General features: G+C 37.7%; 1 protein-coding gene across 5 annotated transcripts in view; it reads left to right on the forward strand.

Annotated features, from left to right (window-relative positions):
- Nucleotides 1-24,305, forward strand: part of Krt95d (phosphofurin acidic cluster sorting protein KrT95D) — an 85,387-nt gene that overhangs the window by 50,223 nt on the left and 10,859 nt on the right. The window contains exons 2-13 of one of the 5 annotated variants that reach the window (XR_013002029.1): nucleotides 443-746; nucleotides 1,729-2,010; nucleotides 2,579-2,681; nucleotides 3,322-3,477; nucleotides 5,537-5,641; nucleotides 11,389-11,657; nucleotides 12,712-12,917; nucleotides 13,836-14,183; nucleotides 14,604-15,001; nucleotides 15,071-15,187; nucleotides 15,705-16,070; nucleotides 17,180-24,041. Coding sequence is in view for 3 of the 5 variants with exons in the window: in XM_076379232.1 (XP_076235347.1) it covers nucleotides 443-746; nucleotides 1,729-2,010; nucleotides 2,579-2,681; nucleotides 3,322-3,477; nucleotides 5,537-5,641; nucleotides 11,389-11,657; nucleotides 12,712-12,917; nucleotides 13,836-14,183; nucleotides 14,604-15,001; nucleotides 15,071-15,187; nucleotides 15,705-15,838 (2,422 nt within the window). In the remaining 2 variants the exon portion in view is untranslated. Of the gene's footprint in view, nucleotides 1-442; nucleotides 747-1,728; nucleotides 2,011-2,578; nucleotides 2,682-3,321; nucleotides 3,478-5,536; nucleotides 5,642-11,388; nucleotides 11,658-12,711; nucleotides 12,918-13,835; nucleotides 14,184-14,603; nucleotides 15,002-15,070; nucleotides 15,188-15,704; nucleotides 24,042-24,305 lie in introns of those variants that run through there. The other 4 variants (XR_013002028.1, XM_076379232.1, XM_076379233.1 and 1 more) reach the window with 4 other exon arrangements.

The following is a 24,305-nucleotide window of genomic DNA, read 5'->3' on the forward strand; positions in this document are numbered from 1 at the left end:
AAATATAAATTTGTATAAACGTCCGCGATCCAATAACAAGATTATAATAGAGCTACATTACATAACTTCGATTACAATATGGACCACATCATTTCACTATCTATTGAATTACAAATGTACACATAGTATGACCTTCATCATTGCAATAATATCACCATTCAAAGTCCACATCATCACGAAATATTTCTCATTCTTACTCGAAAAAACAATTTAAGTACATCCATTACTTCAAAAATCTGCACTCAGAACATTGAAATCTCGATCATCACTCGCGATAGACCCTAAAGAACCTCGAACATCCTCAATAGTATTCCATTAACCCTCTCGATGAAGCCATCTAAAACTCCTCGAGCTCGAACATATTATCCAAGCGAGTCCATCGTAGCCCATAATTCACTCGTTAACGACAAAATCTGAAATCAGTGTTCCCCTTGTGTTCCAGGCTGTGCTCCCTGACCCTGACCCGGCTGGTAATTCTACGGCCATTAGGCTCCGATCTGAACTCCATCAGCATTGCTGTCAAGATGCAAAGCTCGAAGAGGACTTTGCGCTCGAACGAGATACCCATTCCATGCGGCGGGATGTTGGACACCGAGCTGGAACTCCAATTCGCTCTCCAGTATCCCCATTACCTGAAGAGAGACGGCAACAAGTTGCTGATATTGCTGCAGAGACGGAAACGCTATAAAAATCGCACGATGCTCGGATACAAGACCCTGGCCGAAGGAGTCATCAACATGGCTCAAGTAAGTCGATCGCTGGAAGCTTTCCCTCCGCTCGAACGAGAGGAGCTTTAAGCCCTTTGACAAACGAGCGTCGCAGGCACCGAAAGACGACGTTATGAGACGAGGGTCTCCGCAGTGTAGAGGCAATGGTGAACGTCGAGACGCGAGTATTAGATTCTGGTTTGGTTTCCTCGATCGTGAGTTCCTGAAATGAGAAAATCTTCTCTAGCGATCGATTATATTAGTATGATAAAATCGTTTGCGTTTTTTGAGTTTCGTTAAAAGTTAGACATGCTTTTTGTGGGTTTTTATGTGCCATACGGGGTGTTTGATGGTAAGTGTCAGAAATTTCAAGGCTTGACTTTTCGTGCTAAAATAAGATGAAAGTAGAGATAAATGAAATTGTGTTTCAGGCTTCGTTAATTGTTATTAATTGTTAAGAAAACGCCTGAAATACGTGGGGAATATGGTTGACTTAGGATTTGCTCTACTAATTTCGCTGTAACTGGCTTGGGGCTTATTCTACCGACTTTTCTGTATCTATTTCAGGGATTAGCCTACTAAGTTTTCTATGTCTGACTTGGAACTTATTCTACTGGTATCGTGCCTGACTAACGCACGTCAGCAGTGGAATAAGTTCCAAGTCAAATCCATTTCTTGTTTCTTTTATTCATTTATTTATTTAAGGTCGCATCGACTCATAGAAGTCATTAGCCACCACCATTTCTTCTATACTAAACTTTTTTGCAACGATTAATAACCCTAAAATAAGGCCCTAAACGCAATTTCGTCACTCTTGAATTTCGTCCTATTCGTCCATGTAGAATTACCCTTTAAAATTTCTGACATCTGTTATCAAGCATTCTGTACATCTCACATATTATATCCTTCACTTCCTACACACATGGACTTCTTTACATGTGTACCAAAAGTTACATCTCTATCCACAATGAACAAGCAAGCAAAAACTAAACGACATACTAATCCACTCGCTCGTCCACAGGTCCTACAAAAGCAGATGGACTTGGAGCTGGAGCTGGTATCCGAGAAGGCCGAGAAGTACGACGGGCTTTCAGTGGCGTTGGCCCGCGTGAGCGTGATCGCGCTCAGCTCGCAGCCAGTCGACCAGGACAAAAGACTGATGAACGATCCCAACGAGAGGCCAGAGTACAGCGACGAGGAGGAGGAGTTCAGCTCCGAGGGCGAGGCAGAGGGCAGCGACAGCGAGCCCACACTCGAAGTGCACAGGCGGAAGAGCCGAGCGAAGATGCCCGCGAACGCCAGGGTGCGTGAAACAGATTAGTTATGCTTTGTTAAATTCCCATCGCGTCCACTGGCTCGCCTCTGTTTTGGAAGACGTTTCTCTCGCTGATCGAGGGAGACGGCTATCGACCTACGCGGGCGACCGCGAGAATCGCTTCTCGCCTTGTTACGCTTTTATTTCATTCTGACGCGCAGCTAATGTCGGCGACAGTGATTGTAATGGAAACCACGGCACTAGGCTCTGATGGCTGGAGTATTCTTGTGCTTCTATTTATGGAGAAATGATTTTTGTTGCGTGTGGAAATAACTGTGGAGTGACAGACAGACACCCCGTAAATTGTATCTATCTACAAAGTTGCACACTGCGTGATCTAATATTAAAACCTCAGGCCTTTACACTAACGACTTAGCTACTTGCATACGCTCCAACTCCACTTACACTACAGTTCCTCAGAATCTCATTATGGTCAGTCCTCAACACATCTGCGCGTCAGTTATCTCTTCACTGTGAAACAAGGTTGACTGTGAAACTTCCACAAAGTTCCACTAGCGACTTGTTACGTTTAACATAAGCCCTCTGGCTGTTGCAGCAAAGGAACTTGAAGCAGAAGTTCATAGCCCTCTTGAAACGACGGTTCAGGGTGTCCGAGGATCTGGACCAAGATCAGGTGGAGATTGGACAGAAGCTTTCAGGTAAATTTGTGTGGTTTTTTTTAATGGATTCACGTGTTGCCACTAAACCTGACATTCAAGATGGTTGATATTTGATATCACGTCTGAATCGAAGAGATTGAAAGCAGTTATAATATTGGTTTTGGTTCGTGAGACAATCATGAGAACCGAAATACTATTATAACTGTTATGAATACATATATCGGTTCTACAACTGTCATTCTTTGGTTCTATATCGATTGCAGTTCTGTTTCACATACTATTACCTACATTCTTACATCGATTTCATTACAGTTCTTAGTTCTTATCAAATTTATGAAAATGTTAATACGTAGAAATAAAACGTTTTAAACAAGCCATTAAATATTTTGTGATAGTACATAGTACACAGTAGATATATTCTTATATAAAACAGATGATATCATTTGATAACAGTCTTGTCACAACATGCTTCACTGTCAATGGCTTGGAATCCTTTCTAGAATACACTTCCTTGCACACAGCAAGTCCAATAAAATTCTCTTTGGATGGTGACTAACTTCTCTCTTCCAACACTCCATACATCAGCTAGAAACAGTTATTTTTGGAACCTTCTCTCCCCCAATACTAAACATTCCATTGACGTGGTAGTCATTAACCGATCACGTTGGATTTCTTGAAGGCGGAGACATGGAAATCGAAGAGCTGTTCGACGAGCTGGAAGACCTGTCCGACAGTGGACCAGAACTCGACACGATGTCTGTCAGCAGCACCCCGAAGCCATCCCTGCGACCCTTCTTCAGCTCTAGTCGATCCCTTCTGGCGCCTCCTCACTCCGGTAAGTCCACTCTGCCTCTGATCGTGAACGTCTCAGTATATACGTAGAGTTTCTGTTAACACGATTTTTCGAGTCTCGATCGGCGATACAAATGTATCCCGCAATGCTTCGTGCGACAAGCTACGATCGTGTAACGATGTAACCTCGATTGATAACAGTGTTACGGATATATGTGAGAAAAATCGATCCTAGATATCGCTTCTGTTGTATAGTTACACGGTAAGGAATACTGGTACATTATATCACGTCATCGAAAAGTATATTGTATCATGGCTCGCTTCTGCTAGAGAGTACAAAGTATATTTGCAATTGAGATTGCACTTTCTACAAATTGGTATGCGTTGTTTGCTCCCCTTGATTTACTATGCCTTCGGGTGGTATTCAGCGTCTGGAAAAGGATCTTCGCTACGTTTGTAGAAAGTGTGCTGATTATTGTCTTTCCGTTTACGATTCGGCCATGCTGTTGACGTCATGGCGATGCGGCATGATACGGCTGTTGCAATTTTTTCGATACCTTTTTGTAAGTAGGTCTAGTGATAAGTTTCTTCAGATTTCTAAGGTCTCTGGAAGCAAATTCAGTCGCTAATTTTCAAGTAGTTTCTGTGTATACATATGTCAGGTGCAATTCATTTTCCAACATTATTTGGGGCACTATTTTTGTAGGACTTTGTCTGATTCTTCAGTCAGTTTGAATATCAAGCGAAGTTCTGTCGCTCTTCATGTTAGAGTAAGATTTTGTATTTTTTAAATTAAATATTGTTCTTCCCCAATCCACATTGAATTGAACTACCTTCTTCAATAAGAAGATTATTTATAAATTTCGTTTTTATAAAACTCAGAGTTTTTCTTATAATACAAGAAACTTTTTAACTTAAAAATCGACAGAACTTTCTTGGTTATCTAATATTATTATTTGTACAAAATTTGTAATTTTGTTATTAAAACAAAGTCACTCTTACCATCATTTCGTAATTTAATTAAATGAAACTTTCAAACGCTAATGAAATGTTGGAAAGGATATTTAATCTTAGAATTATCTTAGGAAGATAAGGTTGTGATATTTAGTGCTCGTTTGAAATGAAATTTGTGCAATTACAGTTAATTCTACGCCAAAGAATCTGAACAAACTTATTACCGCATCTGACGTATACGAACATTTGATTTGAATTTATTTCCTTTGATTAAAGTCTCCTAACTGGGCGCTGTACGTTAAGGATAACTGTCGAAGTAGATGAATTCTTCGTTACTTGCGCTGTACAAGTAATTGAAGTCGATTGATTCAGCAAATACTGAGGCAAGGTGTAGATTGAAACAGTTCAATTGCAGTTCCCTTAACGAATGACCCTCTATAGTTTCGCGTTTGTTCGTTACCAGTAATGTTTGCTCTCGTAAACCCTGGCTTCTGCTATGTTCTACCTTGTATACACTGTATAGCACTGTTACCTGTTATTTCGTTCGTTTTAATAATTCAGTTAAAATCACAGGAAAATTTACAAATATATTTCGTGAATCGTGTTCACAAAAAAAAATTGATCATAGGTAGTAGACAGCTTTCCAACACGAAAAGTGATTCAATACTATGCACACCTGAAATAGAAACTTTAATCCTTTCGTTTGAAACCCTCTTTTTACGTGAAAAATCATTCTCACACAAAGTATCTACCTACAGAATTATCTTGAATTAGATACTTCAATAATCCTAGGAATCCCATATCGTGATTCTTTTCTAGGTCTAATTATTCTTTAATTTAATCTTTAATTAGATACTCAGTAATCCTAGCGTTGTCGAAAAATTCGTAGAATTTGAATTTCTTATATTTCGCATAATTGAGACACCCACCATTTTATTTTACCCCATTTTCTCTGTATGATCAGAGTTCTTCGTTGAAGCTCGCAACTTCCTGTCGAAATAAGGCAAAATTAGGCTGCTAAATACGACTGAAAAAAGATTGAAAAATAGGAACATAAACGTTTCGTTGCCTATGCGGGTTGAAATCTTTTTAACTAAGTGAAAGTCTGGTGGGTTGGCTTTGCATTGTTGCATGTTACGATTCGGTAGTAGTAACCAACGAGGAAACCGGAAGTACTCCTGCGACGGCCGTAGGTCAGCAGAGCGCAGGTCAACCGGCTAAAGAAAAGCACCGTATCGGACACACCACTCCAGGTATGTAACACACGCATACCCCGATCGTATCACGATTTTAATGATAATTAAGCTGGATCATTATAAACAACTCTGCTTCTCACCAAGCAAGCATGGCTGCGCGAATTTGGCATGATATGTATTTATACTTTTTTTTTTTTTCATTTCTAATCGAATTCTTATTCACGCGACAGTCTTTGCTTATTAGAAAAGAAAGGGATTGAAAGACATCGGAGAAAGAATAGAAGAACGAAAGAAGTGGTTCTTTCTTTTTATTCTGCTCGTGTGTCGTCGAGTAGTGCTTGAAATTTCAGGAGATAGAGATTACTTTGCTAATTAGGAAACTCTTTTAATGTTACAAAACAGGGACATTTAACACTGTATTTGTACCGTTTTTTTTACACGTTTTTAGTTATGACTAATTAAATTTTTAATTGGCTTCGTTTCAAATTTGAGACATATTCTATAATATTATATTTTAATTAAAATTCCTGTACTACTTACTTTGAGCTTTTACGAGTTACAAACGCACCATACAAAGTGTTCCAACATGTATGGACATAATTTGAGAGATTACATTAGAGGATTAAAACACAATTTTAAAAACCTGTTTCAAGCACTACTCTCTGGAAGAAGATAAGTTTCGTAACGTTCAAAAGCTAAATGTAGAGGAGATCGAGGCCAGTTGTCATATTTTTCTATTTCACATACCTTTATCTAATTGTTCGATAAGAAAGACTAGAATAAAAATACAAAAACAAGTATTTGCCAACCAAGGCCCAAGGTTGCGTAAACGCAACATCACTCGCTATTCTTTTTAGTGAATTTACATTATTCAATTCTGTGTTTTTATATTATTGTTCTGAAAAAGGATTCAAAAGATTAACTTAATATTTTTTTCATTATTATTTCTGTACAACGTTTTGAAAATTGACAAAATTAAAGTATTTATAACACTAGAATACATCACTTTTTTATAAGTCATAGGTTTTTTTTATTAATCTCTCTCTTGTAGCGGGAATCTACATAGAGTTTATTATTATAAATGTCTTTTTTATAATAAGTAAAATAATATATAAAGTTTATGCATTTATTTTTTTCAATAACGCTGCGTTTACGCAACTTTGGACCTTAATGGGTTAATGTTTTACATGATTGTGTATTGTTCAAACAAATTGCTTCGTCTTGAAAGTGTTGCTCAGAGTAACAAAAATCGAAGCTCCTCTCTAACTGGTTTCCGCAATTTTTATCCTCGGTCTCTCCTATTCTTTTATTTATCAGGAACCTCGACAATACAGAACAAGCACAACAGTACTAACATTTCGCGCCTCACTATATTAACTCTAGATACTACTTGCCAGGGAGGCTGAGATATTCCAGTATACGCAATTTTGTAGATTGGAGACGGAACTCCAGCGCATGAATGACCTTGCTAATCAGCAGAAGCTTGGTGTTTCGTGACGAAACGTCGGTAATTAGATGCCTTATAGTTTCACGATAGAACGTGGTCGAGTCGTGTACCGTTCTTTGCGATAATCGTTCAATTCGATGCCCGTTTCGTTGTAAGTATCAGTAGACGATTCCACAAACGAATGCAAGGACAATCGAAGCGTAAGCTACTTCTAGAATCTCCTTTTTCTGCATCTTCGATTCACGTTGCATTCGGTACCACGTCGAATCTCGTTCAATTAAAACACTAGTGTAGTATTAGGCTGGTGCATAGGAAACGTCGAGTCCTTAACCCTTGATTATTCATATGAGGTACTAATGATTTCTTATTTGATCTTTGAAACTCACTTTTTAGTTATGTGGTTACAATTTTCACTATTCTCTTGAATTTTTTGTACGTATCTATTATTGAGTGTTTTAATAATTCAACATTTTTTAAATAGAGTTAATTAGCCATAGTTGAAGTATGAAGAAAATACGAGAAAATATACGACTGATTAAGAATTAAATAGAATTTCAAATAGCTACATGCAATTTTTTCGTGATACTAACAAACATTTATATGGACTTCTGCAAATAATGAAATGATTAGTGGCTCGAATATTCCGATTAATATAAAATTTTATCATAAATTTTATTAGTATCCAATACACACGTAAAATGAATACTTTCTTCTTCAAAGTGATGTATAAAAATGGATCATGAAACAAAATGCAATCGTATCGATTCACGTATTTCAGATTTTGGGAAAACGATATTTAATGTGCGCCAACCTAATACTTACTTTCATTGCTCCTGCACCGCTCTTTAACACGTTGACTGCCACACGATTTTTCAACGTTCGTTCCAAACAGTAATAACAAAGGATATCATTTTGTGATATCGACCCCTTGATTGCTATTGGCACCTGTGTTCTGACAGTAATTGCAGACTGTATTAATCGCTTATGGTAAATACATTGAACCAGAATTTAAAAACAGAATTTCCACAGTGAAAGTATCACACTGCAGTCTGAGGGTTAATACAATCTTGCATTTAAAAGACATATTAACATTTATTTATTCCAAATATCTCAACCCTTTACAATCTACCTAGCATCTCTACATTTCTCCAGAATCTATATCTGTGGTTGTCAGACAAAGTATCCTAAGTCACTTCAGCGTTTAATGTTTTCAATTTCGATGCCATCTCCTTGAACCCTTCTAAATAAAAATATTATTTTAATATCCTTTCTTTTTTCCTCAAATAAGAATTCTATATTCTAGATTTCAGTTAAGACCTCAACTCGAATTTTCCGAAAGTATGACACAGATCGTTTTCCCTTACAGCCACCGATATAGCAGTCGAACAATAAAAATAAATTGGAAAACGATATCACAAAGCAAACCATAAATCGAAATTATTACTCCCCTCGGCAGTCAGCTTGTCAAAAGCATGGCACATCGGTAGCCGCAAAGCTCACATGTAAACAGACAACGAATGTAACAATCCTATCGACGTTGAAAATAAACGTTTATTATACTTGTTGGCATCTGATTTCTTGTAGTCACTTTTTTTATTCTGTCACTGCTTCTGCGACAGCCGAAGAGAGGACCGATCGCGCTCCCTTCGGCTCCTCGGGAAACAGAATCCCGTCGCTCGTTAAACGCTCGTTCCTCTTCGATCGAACGCTCGACGAGGCTGCGTGTCCGTGTGCCTCTTTGCGCCCCTCTGTATTGTAGTACTTGATCACACTTCAGTCCTGTCTGCTGGCATCTCTCTTTCTCTCTGTCTCTGTCTGTCTCTCTGTCTGCTCGTACGTACGTATCTCTTTATTATACTATCGATCTCTTTTATACGTGTCTGTTTAACCGCTAACGTTTCCGTTCTGCGTGAACTAATCACGGGAGGAGGACGGTCGAGAGCTAAAACGACACGCTCCCTCGGCCGTCCATCACGAATGCGTTTGCCATGCATCTATCGCGCCCAGATTCCTGGCGATCTTGACGTGTGACACGTTTTTAGTAAGTCTGTGTAGCATACAGCTAGTTCAGATGACATGGCTTTGGATCCACTCGGTAATTCTGTCGAATTGATCGTAACTGGAGAGAGTATTCACAAAGGAAATTGAAGAAACAATCAAAGAAAGTGCATGGGAGGAAATAACACCACAAGTATCGAAGACTTTGGCCATTTTGGTTTAAGTGCTTGGGTAGATGTAGTCTTAGACCATGTGTACTTAGAGACACGGCGTCAGATAATTTTCCTGAAGTAGAGATGAAACATCTACGTGACATCACATGGGCAAGATGTACATATTTTAGCTTGCCTGTATAAAGCAATATTGGCGTAATTTTTTTTCCATGCGGGCATACGTGAGAAAGTTGAATTTTAGGTAAAGTGAACGCGGTCTTAGGCTGTGGTTACAGTGGATGCGTTTTCTGAAGAATATGTCTGAAGTAATTATCGTACGAGCGAGACAAGTTCAGACACAGTCCTCAGAAAATGCATCCAGTGTAACAGCAGCTTTGTTATCGATTCGGTAATTTTATTGAATTTGTGAAAGAAGCATCATCTGAACTGGCTGTAATTCTCTTAATACTCTCTAATTCTGTCTATCGGGCTCCTCTGTCGATTACTGGAACACGCAGCGTCTCGGCAACTGCGTTAGACACGTTTCTATCGCTGGCATTGCTTTTATGGGATTGTTTCGGGTCGATTTGTGGTTGTGATGGTATGGTGAGCAAACTTGTGGGTGTCATTGAAGTGATGTTCCTGTATTCCTATAAAACCAGAGTTCTAGTTTCTGTGTACGCAATGGAGAATATAGTAATTCTTTAGAATTGGAGGATAAGTAAATATGTTAAATGTTATAGTACTGAGCTTTTTCATATTGCTGGGAACTACAGGGTGTTCGACAAAAAGTGTTAAAGTTTTTAAGAGTGCAATTTTACGCGCTAATATAAAACGAAAATCATAAATGACGAAAATGTGTTTGGAGCTTCGTTTCAGAGTTATTAATTAGTGAGGAAGCACCTAAAATTCGCATGAAGTTTGTCTGATTTATGACTTATTCTACTGTCAATGTATACTAGCCAGACACATTTCATGCGAATTTTAAGCGTTTTTGTACCAATTAATAATTCTAAAACGAAGTTTCATTTAGTCATATCATTTCAATGAGAAATAAGGGATACTGCAATGGGCAATGTAACACTGCAGTTGTACAGTTGTGTTTTTCGATATACATGATGAATAAAGTGTGATGGTACTACTTAAAATTAATATTTTCGATCATATTTTTTCTAATGATTTCTGACACTCAAACAGTTAAACTTAAAATTGTGTGAGAACAGAAAAAACTGTATCTTCAAACATTATTGAAAAATTTGTCTATCGAAGTTAGAAATTAATGACATTAATTATTGTACTGAGGATGCATGTGCAAACTTTAATTTAAAGAAATGGAAATATGTTTCGTCCCGTAAATGTTATCCCCTACATTAAACTAGAAATTTTTATGTGTGATCTTATTGTAATAATTTATGCACTTTCACTTTTAAGGAACATCACTTAATGATCGATTTGCCCTGCTGTTACAATCGTGGACTTAATTTTACATATGCTATGAATCGCAAGCTTGAGATTATCTTTGACTTATGAATTTTCAAAGAATATGAAATACCTCGAGAAGCATTCAAATTTTAAAGACTGTATCTTGAAGAAAAGAAAATGCATTTGCATTTTGCAACTGCACTGATACACTCATGAAAAAGTATCATTTATGAATGATAGAGTTTGTTAAGCAGTGCAAAATTTTCCTCCACACTTTTTTTCTATATTTCAACTGAAATAGAATTATAATACATCCTATGGACATACATGTAAAAGAATTATAGATTTCCTAGAAAATATAGATCTTTATGGTCTAATATAATATCATGCAATCGGAAAAACAAGTTCAATTAACATTAAAAAAATGCCATACATATGCACCTGTATAGTTACTTCTAGTAGAACATTAGTTCAATTTTTTACGAAAAGCAAAGATAAAAAATAAATGAACCTACGAGAGGATCAAACCCACGATCTCTGGATTCGTATTGCAGTACTTTTTGCTTTGTATAGGTTCTACCCCCCAAAAAAATATTAAAAGATTAAAATCAAATACTCAAAATCCATAAGTTCTCCTTCGAACTAGCAAAACTAAACCTTAAAAGTAGGCGACCGTGCATCTTGCATATCCACGTTGTACTCAAGAAAATAATCTCAAGCTAACGATGTCTAGCGAGAGGGTTCGGTATCGCGCCCCGACGAGGAGTAATGGAATCTCATTGCAGAGCGCGGAGTGGATAGACAAAGCGATGATAGCTCCCGGAGAGCGGACAGCGATTCGCATCCCGAAAATTGGACAGATCACGAGGCGAACGATCCCCCGAATTACGTGCCAGGCTCCCCGCCGAAATCGGAGCAGCACAATAAAACCGAGAGCTCGGACAGACGGAGCAGACTGTTCACCCGAGACAGGGGCGCACCGGGTAGCAATAAGTCCAAAAAGCATAGCCTCAGCGTCGACCTAAAGCCTCCCGCCGACTTGAATAGCTCTGAGGTACTTACATCACCGCTTCGTATCTGCTCACGCCGAATGCATCGGGAATGAGATCAGAAAAAGAGTCGTCGGACTTGTTCTTGGACTCTGCCTTTGACCCTCGTATGGCGAATGGTTTCTGAGGCCCGCGGGAGACGAATCCAGGGTCACTCTGACCTGTAGTAGAATTTCTATTGCAAACTAGTTTTGGGGAGGGATTTTATATGAAAACGCTTTTTGAACATTGTTCGTTTTGTTTCTTTCTCGTTTTCTGTACACCTGGTACACCCAGATGAATCTGGCTGCATCGATAGGCTCCTTTTCTTTCTTATTTGGGAATTATTGGATAAGACAGGGAGAGATAGAAAATGTCGATGCGATTAGAATCGTTTGGGTTGGCTGTACGTGAAGTAAGTGTACTTTTTATATAATTCTTGCAAGTAAATTTATTACATTTTCGACAGTTTGTACTGTATTTAGGGTCTAAGTGACTCTATATTCGTTGTACGAGGGTTAAAGGAAGATTTTCGTGTAGAAATACTGAAAGTAGATGATTTTTCTTGAATTTTTTGGAAGAGAACTAGAACCTCTATTGTACTAAAGTTTTGAGAAGATAAAGAGACTCTTAAATTGTAGGAAAAGTATTTTTTAGTCCACCTCTTGTTGCTTCTTATTAAATGGCGATCGAGTCTTGTAACTGTTTTTAATGATGTAGTCATGATTGACGGGCAGAGTAGCATTAATGACAGACATAAAAAACAACAAATAAAAGATTTTCTTAAAACTAGATCATTTATGCTGAGATTGAACCTATTTTAGATCAATTAGATGGATTTTCTAAGGCCTCAACCATAGTGTAACCCTTTAAACGAGAAAATAACTTATGCGCCATCTTGTATATTATAATGTCACATAACTTGCTCACACCTGTCATGTTTGTCGTTAATGGGCCCATCATGAATTTATTCCTTTGTTATGAGCAGCAGAGTCGGGACACAAGTCGAATCTCGGTTAGAGTGGAGACAAACTAAGCCTGAAACGTTTTACTAATACGTCTATTGTACGGTTGTTTCAGCCGAGGAAAGCGTTGGTGGAGCAATTAAGCCGTGTTCTGCCGGATGACACTCTGCCAGATGCCGTGTCGTTGGTCTCGTTAGCGGACCCAGGTGGAGCAGTGTTAGCCACGAGACTTCAGGAAAGAAACCACAGAGTTCTGACCACCGCTTCCCCAGCGGACATTCGTGCCACGTTCACGTGCCTGGTCACGCGAATACAAAAATTGTAATTATCCTTGTTCCATGCAGGAACTATGCACAAATACGGAGGAATCTTAATTGCAGTTGGAGAAAAATCAATTGATGGCTTAAGGGTCACTGACATGTGTGCTATTCTTTGTTACCATTCAGTCAGGTATTGGGTTAGTGAACTTGAGATTGGGTATTAAAAAGGTGATATACATTCTTTTATTTTTAGCTAGGGATACTAGTTCATACTGGTAATCTATCATGCTCTAAACTCTAATATTACTCTTTAATATTTAGTGAGTGCTAAGGACAAAGATGTCTGTACATGTGTTTTATTATGAGACTACGATGTCTGAGATAATTATTTTTGAAAAGACTCTAGGTATTGCAATTAGCTAAATCTATATCTTTAAGACTTTAAGTCTACTTTCTACAGAATTCATTTTTACAGAGTGATTGGCGACATATGTATAGGGAAAAATTTAAGAAGTGATTACAGACGTAAAAATAAAACATAAGGAAGTTGTATGGAAGTTTGTAAGTTCATATAAATTGTTAAATTGCACATCACACTTGGCAGATCATCTAACACCATTGCTAGGTCTTCATAGTAAAGATGAAACTATAGAAAAATTCAATCTTGACAACCTCTCTCCCAAAGTAAAATCCTTAATTAGACTGACTAAAGAATAGAACAAAATTTTCTTGTCGCAGTTTCTAATAAAATTTTCTCCCACCTGCAGCCTAAAACCCAATACATATAATACCTTCTTAATACAAGTCTACCCCTCTTAAAATCTTATGCAATTAATCAAAGATAAAGTATCCTGCTAACACCTGATTTTACTCCAGCTATAGTTGATCCAACCGTCTTATTGCATAGTCTCCTCCATGTACTTCCATAATAGTTCTGAATGAAGTATTCTTAGCAGTTTGGAACACTCTCTGTTGACAGTTGCAACAGCTCGGCAAAGCCACCAGCGCCCATCAAAGTAGTGATCGCCGGTGGAGACAGTTTTATAAACGGAGTGCTGCGTCACTACGTAGACCTATTGAGCTTTCGGCCACCAGATTGGCAAAGCTATCTAAGGTTCTTAGTCGTTCCCCTGGGTTCTAATACTCTGTCAAAATACCTTAGTTCGATAGACGCGAAATATTCGATGCTGTTCGGGGACGAATGGAAGGAGCTGCTGGAAAGAGAGGGCGGGGGCGCGAGCGAGGGTGCAGCGAGGGTGTCGGACTATTTGGCCGCCACTGGTACCACCTTGGCACTGCCAATTGCAGAAGCTATGGTTACGTACAGGTAATCAACAGTGTTATCGATTGCGTTCTTCTCGTCCTGCTTGTGTTTGAAAAGCTGAAAATTTCGTGGAATTATATTCTACCCTTAATTATATAATTAATTGAGTAAAGTTAATTTATTCCTCACTTAAGACTGTGAAGGGATAATTGGTAGACGATTAAAATGTATCGTGATGTGTGTAAAATATATAAAATATACAGGGTGAGACATTTAACTGTTTCATCTAAACTTGTAATAAATTGAAATAGCAAAAAAGATTACTATTGCAGTGTATGCTACTTTTGATACTAAACAATTTTCTAAATAAAGATCAGATCATGATCTGATCATGACACATCAGATTTTGCCACCTAGCTATAGATATTTCTTTTGCCACCCTAATAAGTTAAGCTACTCATAGATATATTATTTCGTTTTCAGGGAAACAGACGACAGCAGTCAGATATTCATCCCATTCATAAACGACGTCCGAGTGGGCTGTCCCGATAGTAGTTCTTCCGCCTCGGTGGACCTCGAGGAAAGCAACATCACCATGTCGGGTTCTCCACCCTCTTTGCCACCCCCAGGTCTACCCGTGCCTCCTCCAGGCAGATTAACGCCACCCAGCAGTCCTAACGTTGGTCAGCCCACAAGAGAAGGCTGGGAGCCAGTGGAGCTGCAACTCGATTACTGGAGCAAACAGACGCAAGGTGAAAAGGGCAAGAACACGCTGAGGCAAGCGTTCAGGGCTCTGCACGTGCAGAGACTTCCGCCATTTGGTGAAGCACCTGGCCATAGCCTGTCCATGAACTACACCACGAAGGAAAAGAAACAGAAAAGTGTGTACGAATTATCTCTTCTCTTTTGTGTTCCTCTGAGCCGTGTTTCTATGCTGCAATATTTTGTAGTAATGAGACTGGGGAAGAAAAAGGAAAAAGAAAAGGAAAACGAGCCAAAGAGTCAAACGGTGGAAGGCGTGACACGGCTTATATGTTCTGCGAAGACTCACAACATTCCATTAAGAGGTAGGTAATTTGGTATGGGAATCGCGGATACTGAAATAGAAGTTGAGTTCATTTTTTGGAATAGTCAGTTTTATGTTCAGCTTGAAGCTATTCGGTCATTCTATAAATACTGCTTCTGAAAATTATTTTGTTTCTAAAGAAAATAGTGCGCACTGTTATGTTTAGTCACAGTTCTGTTGAATATTATACTTTTCTATTCATCAGATAATTTCTGAAGCTCTTCTTCAAAAGCTTCTTACTATTTTTAATTGAAATGTAAAATAGGAAGCAGCTTTACTTATGGGATCACCTAATAATAGGAACTCTGTCATCAGTATAATTTTAACGAGCACTGGTAAACGATTCTTAACTTTTGGTTGACAGCGTACGAGCCGTGTAGTAGTGATTAGTTTAATTTTCTGATCTATAATTAAAACCAATGGTAAAGAAAAGTTTCCATCCGCACGCTGGAAAATATCGAACGTGGAAAGTTCATCGAGGCACGACGTAAATTTGCATAAACGATTTTCTTCTTCAGTGAGTATCGACGGTACCGAGTGGTGCGGCGTAAAGTTCTTCCAACTGTCGGCACAGTGGCAAACGCACATCAAGACGTTTCCGATAGCCCTGTTGGAGTACAATTCGCAACAGCAAGTCTCGAATCCAACGTAGACTTCCCTGGTTCCCCATCAAAGGCCAGATTTAATTGCCGTTTATTTGTGTTCATCGATATTGCCAATTAGTGGATCATCAGCTTAGCTTGCGTGCAGATCCGATAACCATCAAATCCTAAAGAAACAAAAAAAAAGAGAGAGAGAGGGGGAGAATTCCCTAACATAGATCAAGTTTGAACAGTCAGGAAAGTCTGCTGCCTTTGAACCGGAGCTTGTTGGAGTTTGTTCAGGCAAGTACCTCACCGTTGTCTGCTTCTTTTTCCTCCCTGTTCTTTTTATTGACCCTTCGTCACTTGTGTGTGTATGCGTTCTTATCGCGTTTAAGGTGAATACTTCGGTTATATGAGAGTCCTTGCGTAAAAATTGACGAGAGCACGCGAGCATAAAAATTGTTATTTCGACTACGAAGTAGAAACGATTGACATATCGCATTACAATTAATATTGAGAATGTTACGATGGATTTCGTTGGTTATGGGAATACCATTGTCTGGAACCGCATCGAACGGCAGCATTATTCGAGGCGACTAGATTTTGTAAAAACGGGAAGGATAAAAAGTTATTATTCGAATCGGATGTATGTATGTGACCCTCGATACGTGTACATATAATAGGGTTTTATAAATGAGTCGATATTATCACGGGAACCGATATGATGGCGAGAGGAGGTCGAAGCTTGGCATACTTGAGTGCACTTGAATTGTTTGTCCATAAGTGGTATATATTGGCAATGACGTCTATATAAAATTAGATGAAAACATGAGTAAACTATAAGGATGTAAAATGTGGGGAGTATTTTTCATGGTGGAAAAAAAAAGAGTATTCCATAATATGCTGTGATTACAACTATCATTTCCTACAGTTAGTATAGACAGTAATATTTTGATTTACGTTATTGAAATTTCTATAAGTAAATTCGCGTTAAATATTATTAAGTACATAACTAATAAATATTATTAAATAATATTAAGTAAATGACTTATAATATTCATCCCGTAAATACTCTTATTTAATACAATTAACTGAAATGCATTGCTTAAAATAAAACGTATCACACGTAGCTTGCAACAGAACAAACAATAATCCCTCTACTGTGTAAAATAATTCCCTCCTTCAATTACATTTTTCATCTACTTATAGTTCACAATTGACAACAAAATTTTCTACAAACATTACTGATGATGTATACTATCTATTTGCAAATTCAAATATTGCGATAAGTTCGAACGTGTTAAAATTGGACCTCTTCTTGTCACTGTTTAAATCGCGACAGCGAAAAAGATGTTTATAATTAAATTATGTATTTATTTAATTAACGTATTCTACAACTGCATATGAAGCATGTGATGGAGCGTAACAGGCGCGACACGTTATCGAAGAAGTCTGTGATACAGGCGAACATTTCCCTTAGCGCACAAAACAAGTCGAAACAGTGATGAATGAACAGCGAGCCGCGGGATTCTAACGAGGCAAAGGAACCTGGCGCAGCTTCGTTCGTCCGCGAGTCTCCAGGCGAAAAGAGAGAAGAAAAAAAAAGAACAGCTCATTAGTTATTATACTTCTTTTCTTGTTTAAGATTTCGACGTATCTTTTGTATTCCATTTTATAGACTTTTAGCCCTAGGCTGCTGCTGCTGGTAGTTTAAATACTCTATTTTTCAGATTTTATTATTTAAATAGTCGATTCCTACTAGGATCCGATGTCTTTATTCCCGACTTCAGTGTACAGAGTATACTCATTCGCGATTATCGTTAAGCCATTAGGAAAAAGCGAAATTGGACACGTTGAACAAACGTGGACGAAGATATTCGAAACGTAAACGATTACGTTGCGCGTTTTCTACCTAAACGAATCATTTCCACGTGGAATCAGTATCGGACAACGATATGAGAGCCATCAGGATAAAAAGACAAAATCGAAACGCACTCGACATGCGTTCCTATTCGAGGACCACAGATGAAGAACTTGATAAGTCATATTTCTTAAGTTTTACGATAGAGCAGGTTTGAAGTTTCAGACAGGATGCTATAAAATAACAAAAATGAGTCATGCAATCAGTGCAGCCAACTCTCTTCAACAAAATGATTACAAACTATCCAGTTATTCTCCTGTTTCACATGGATTTGACAAGTTATTTCCATTTAGGTGATTTTCCCCTAGTGCTGGACAAGAAACTTCCATTATAGAGGATCTTCGCCTAAAGAGGAGATTCCCTTCTATTACTTTTGCTGTAGAAAAGGAATTCCCTTTTATCACTTTTGCTGTAAAGAAGGGATTCTCCCCTATTATTTTTGAAGAAAGGAAGGAATTCTCTAGGGGATTTCCCTATATGATTTTTATAGAAAAGAGGAGATTCCACTCTATCACTTTTGCAGTAAAGAAAGAATTCTCCAGAAGATTCCTCTTTATCACTTTTGCAGTGACGAGGGTATTCTCCAGGGGATTTCCCTCTATCACTTTTACAGTAATGAGTCGATTCTCTAGGGGATTCCCCTTTATAATGTTTGCAGAAAAGGAGGGATTCTTCTCTATCACTTTTGCTGTAAAGAAGGAATTCCTTTCTATCACCTTTGCAGTAAAAAAGAGACTTCCCTTTACCACTATTGCAGTGTGACTCCATTTTTGCACTTCATTTTTCATAAATACAGCTAATCTCTGGTATTAGTTGTCGTCCGGCTAGAGGGACTTTCCCTACCTTTATTACAAAAATGTCTTATCTAATGCTATTATCAACCTGCTGCGGATTTTTATGCATTTATAGAAGTTCGAAATGTATAAAAAGTTACATATTCCATACAGTATTTAAAACTATAAAAGACATGAAAAATAGAGTGTAAATGATAATATTTGAAAAACGAAACAAATTTTTATTTAGATTCTATTTCTTTAACTGTATCAAAATATGAAATTGCATAAAAATCCGCAGTCTAGTTATCTTAGAACCTGTCACATTTCCATCTTCTTAACTCTGACATAGCATGAAAGCACTCCTTTCTAGCTACCAGGTGACATAAATAATCGATGGAAGTGAACATATCAACTTCTCCTGTGGTCTTCAATCTTATATTTTTGTTTCTTCCCTTTTATCGGTGGAAATCAACGATTACAGTTCGGTGCAGCTCCACGCCCGAGCCGCTTCGTGAACCATATCATGAGAAGACGACAAACGAGATAGAAACTAATACGTTAAAAAGCAACTGTCTTAGACAGAACGAGTGAGAGCGAGCGAGTGAGTGAGAGTAAGCGATTAATGTTTTTCCACAGGAAACGTACTGTTAATGTAAGGCGTAGCGAAATATAACGTACACTTTCGACTTCTTCCTTTTTGACCTAGCGAACGAAGAGAGAACGAAAACACGCAAAACCGACAAAAAAAAAAGAAAAAGAAAAAGAATAGTGCTTTACTGTTTTCTCGGCGACGGTAGCCGTCGCGCTGACTGCCTAATGCCAAATTCAGAGCGAGAGAGAAAAAGAGAATGAGAGAAAGAGACAGAGTGAATGAGACGAAAAACGCCCACTCCATTTTGTCCATAAGGATTACGAAAGAAAAAAAAAAAGACTTTAGAAATGGTATTCTTCTGCATCAGTAGCGTCCGTGTGTCCGCGTTTTGCCAAAGTGAAGCCAGCAAAGAGAATCTTTCCTTGTGGCCACGAGTAAAGAAGAAGCACATTAATGTTACGTCACGTGAAATCACGTGCTATCGTGTTGCACATTGTAATACATTTGTTTCATATTTTGTAGCGAAATAGATTCAAAAGAATGCACAAAATCCACAATCTAGTGATGATTTTTTTTTTTTTTTTAAATTTGAAGAAAGTATAAAGTTTCGATGTTTCGAGAGTCTTTATTATGATATTAGTGTGTTTCTATCTTAACACGCGCGTTACATTTAATTCACGTGATAGCACTGTGCGCGACACCCCTTCATCCCCCGTTCTTTGCTAGTCCGCAATTAGTTCTTAACGCGAGCTTTCGAACTGCGAACGTAGTCCTACGATTTTACATTCTTTAACGGTTGAGAGCAATGTGTACCCGTTTCCGCGCAAACGTCTGGCGAAATAGTTACGAGAAATTGAAAGCTGGAGGAAGGCAACGTGGTACTGAGTGTGTGGTCATAGTAACGTTTCTATGAACTTTATGATAATTACAGTTTAAATAGTGAAAGACTGGTGGACTTTGCTCGAGGCTAGAGGCAAAGGTAAGAACGTGAGATATTTGCTTAATTTACTCTTGACAAAGCGAGTCTCAGAGTAATAGTGAAGGAAAAAATCAGGTGAATAATTTTGTGGAATTCTCATATAAGATTAATATCATGTTCTATTTAAATATGGATATTGTGATGTTAAGAGGATTTTTAATTAAGGCGGAAGGAGACAAGTAGCGATTTAAGTAGTAATCAACATCGACACAATTTTATTTTTCTTGATTTTCTCCTCATTTTACTTTATAGAATTTTCCTCAGTTTACACGTACCATAATTAACAATCCATACTGTATACTGCAATATTTACTTTATTAACAATAGTGCAATACTCTTATCAGTTATAAAAGCTACCTTTATTATAATATAGAATAAGAAGATTCTACTTATAGATATGTACAACAATTTTAAACAGAATTTATTGAAAGCCAAATCAAAGAGATGTTACTCTAATCACACACGTAGCACATCATTGCCTCGTTTCATTGAGCATGCTGGATCATTTTGAACAATGGAACCTGCCATATAGGATGTACATATTTCTATACATATAATATAAATACATATAGATATACGCTCCTGCAGTTTGTAAACGAAGCATTTGACAATGTTCGACGGTTGCTTCGCAATTTTTGCACAATGTATCGTTACTTCGCCAATGTCGATGGCGTCCTCCACTTCCGGTCGGCCCAGCTCCCCTTCCCCAGTTTCGTTCGAACGCCAAAAAGACATGTGCTAAACCGGCTATAGCGTGTTTTTAGAATGTAGAATCGCTACGAAAATCGAAATCGAGGAACGAACTTCATCGACGATAAAAAGAGGCGCGTTGACGTCGACAATTATTCACTCGTCGATGCCCATCTCCGAAAATGAGCGTGCAAATCAACCACGATTGCTACAGAACGTTCAGTATTGGAGCTGAAATCGACTCTGAACAAGATTTCTCTTCGTTTTCCACAATAGCAGGCGTGATAGAGCATGTCACAGCGATTTTATGTGTGTTGTAATGTTCCTCGTTGGTTTCTTTCTTTTTTTCGATTATTTTATTTCTTTTCTTTTTTACATCCATTCGTTAAGGAACGCTTGCGCTTAATCGTCGATCTTTAACTGTCATCGAGTTTGCGTTGTAATAAGCTTTGCAAGGTGACGCGACGTTTGACTCTTCTTAGAATTAGAGGGAACGTGTAACGCCTTGTTCAGATTAGTCAAATGTTACTCGAATTCATGTAGCTTGAATTTAATTCATTTATTTTTGAGCAGGAGATATTGCGAAATGACAATGCAAGTGGTATTTGCTGGAATTTTTATGGTAATCAGAGAAGTTTCTTTTAAATATTTCAATAAACACTTCAAGTCAAGTAGAACATCAGATTCACGATATTAGAGTGATCCTCAAGTTACTTGAATCTAAGCTATCTAAATTCTTCCCTAACTTGATTAATCTGAACGAAGCATAAGCGACGATGTCTGGTAACACGTGCTCACGGTGACTATCGAAACATTTTCCTTCTATTCTCTCGCCAAATTGCATCGATTTCTCGTTAAGGCTCAAGAACTGTTAAAGATTCTCAATTCTAGTCAAAGTATCGCGTTACGATTCAAACGAGGCTCGACGGGGCGACCAGCTGGTTCTCCAAAATGGCGGACCAGCTGCGTTGGCCTTCTGACATCGCAGGTAGGGCACGAGATCTCGTTGAATCCCGAGATTTCGTAACTCATCGTATGGAACTCAGACAAAAATAAATTGATATTTTCCGAGAGTGCAAAATGCGATTCCATGTTGTTCGAGGCTCCTCTGAGACTCGAAAGGGCCGGCAGCACGTTTACCAGGATAACGAGTATTCTAAAAATGAAATTTGCTATCGTTGGTCGGTGTATAGGAAGTTTTAGAAACTCATACACAGACACACGTGTACACACTCACACATATGTGGGCGAGGTGGCCCAAGCTCAAAGCTTACAATAATTAAAAAGAAGTATAATTAATATATTCGAGAACGCGTGTTTTGGTACAGCTAAGACTAAAGGATTATTATTAGATGGCGTGATTAATTTTCACAAGTGTTTTTTAGACGTCTTTATTGTGACCGCTTACAAGGACGACGTCTGTGTATTGTACATGTACATATTATTAACTTGTTATCAATAATACTAAATAGAGAGTTCAATTAAAAGGGCTGTAAATATCATGTGTGTCCCGATTTCTCGATTGGGGAGGAATTACGAACGACTCGATAACCTAGAGCAACGGAACTTCCGGTGTACATCCGTGGCCAAAGTTTTCTTTCTCTACTGGTTCTCCATTTGCCATTCTGATTAATTGATTCGACAGGTTTCGTTAATTATTATCAGTGAAAATTTGATAAAGATAAAAACAGAGATATAGGGAGAAAAATATCCGTTTTTTTTTATAAATATTATCGAACTAGAGATCTTTTCTTGTATCTACCACGCCATTGTCTACTGATTTAGTTTATTTTATTATCTTTTGTTCTCGTTTTAATATGGATAATAATAATTCAATGATCAGTAGTCCGTCTGTTCTTGTATCAGAGTTTAGTTGTTCAATTGCATTCAGTGTTCCTATAAATAATTAATTTTTGTAATAAATTTCCTTGATTTATCGACAATTTAAGAACAAAAAACAGTGATAGATTTCCTACAAGACAAAGAAGTTTTATTTATGCTTTTCCCTGAAACATTGTACAGAGTATTATATTACACTTGTATCGTGGACCTCGTTACCTCGCAATAACAAATTTTATCCATTGCTACTGACACGACGTCTAGGTTTTTCTATATATATTTATATAGAGAGATAAGCTTCTGCTACATCCTTTTAAAGCAAGATCTTTCGTAAAAGTGCTACCATTCCGTGTGTTAGCGTGCTTACAAGGATGTTCAACAAGAAAATCGCCGAGGTCCTTTCGTTAATTGTTCCAAACAGAATGGGACGTCTCAGAGTTATGACTGCAATCCTAACTGAATAATGGAACTTGTAGAAAAGAAGTAAAATCTTAAGCTCCCTGTGATATGAAAATGCGTTCGAGTAAACATAAGAATAGGTGATAAGGAGAAAGCAAAAATTGCGAACAAATGGAGGGATGAAGGATGTGGACTCAAACTAATTTTTAAAAATCACAAAACAATCTGTCTTTTAGAAAAAAAATTGGAATTCGTTAAAAATTTAATAATTCTTTTCGCAAGTTCTGTTATTCAATTTAATTCGTATTTATAATTCCGAAACGTCAGATTATACGAAGAAGAATGTTGCAGTATTTGAAACATCGATTTTTTCCTACCATGAAGAGTATCGTCGTGAGCGATCGAAGACACAAAACGCTGAAAATAAACCTTTGAACGAGTGAAAAAAGGAACCGCTAGCCTTTTTTAATTCAACTCCCCTATTGTTGATATATAATAAATACGAAATAACTATATGTGATATACATATATTGAACGTAATTATTCGGATACAAGATATCATTGTTATTTAATCTATAGAATTAGACGCCTTGTGTCCTGGGCGGTGTACGGTCGTTTTATACTATTACAAACACTGGTATGAGTGTACAGAGACCTTTTTTCCGCATGCAAAGAGTACAATGTGGTTAAAACGACGTTGTATCGTGATAGGTCTTGTTTCATAGAAATATATAACATTTTGTAGTTGGTACATGATCATTTGGATTTGGAGAACGTGTTCTGTTTCAACGGTGCAATAGAGGATCCAGGTGGAACCGTGGATCGTTGTTTTAGCGATAACGATAAATTGGGCGAGTCATTTGTTAGAGACGTTTGTGTATTTACAAAGTTAGGAGAGTTAAGAAAACGCATCTCAGGACACAAGTAGATATTATGATTAGAAAATAGTAAGAATGTGGTAACTGTGTATGTTTAGAAAGGAAAGCAACAATAAGAAGAAACTATGATTTTAAAAGATACAAACGAAACTGTGTTGTTGATGTTTATAAGCTTGAAATATAAATGTAACGCAGTTTTCAGTATTCTATTACATCCCAGTGCACCTGTACACCAATACCCTCTTCCAGAAAATATGTTCTCTTTTCTCATTGTATCCCATATTCACAGCAAGGGAAGATACTGTTACGATTCTGTTGTAGATTTCAAGATTGGCACGGTCCTCTCACTAGCCTAGAATGTAGCACCAACTATACCCTATATAGTTGATTAGCAGAGAATATATAGTCCCTTGATTAAGAAGCACATGACAAGTAATGTAAAATAATCTGAATCAAACATG

The sequence above is a fragment of the Calliopsis andreniformis genome, chromosome 5 (genome assembly GCF_051401765.1).
Source record: "Calliopsis andreniformis isolate RMS-2024a chromosome 5, iyCalAndr_principal, whole genome shotgun sequence".
Taxonomy (NCBI): Eukaryota; Metazoa; Arthropoda; class Insecta; order Hymenoptera; family Andrenidae; genus Calliopsis; species Calliopsis andreniformis.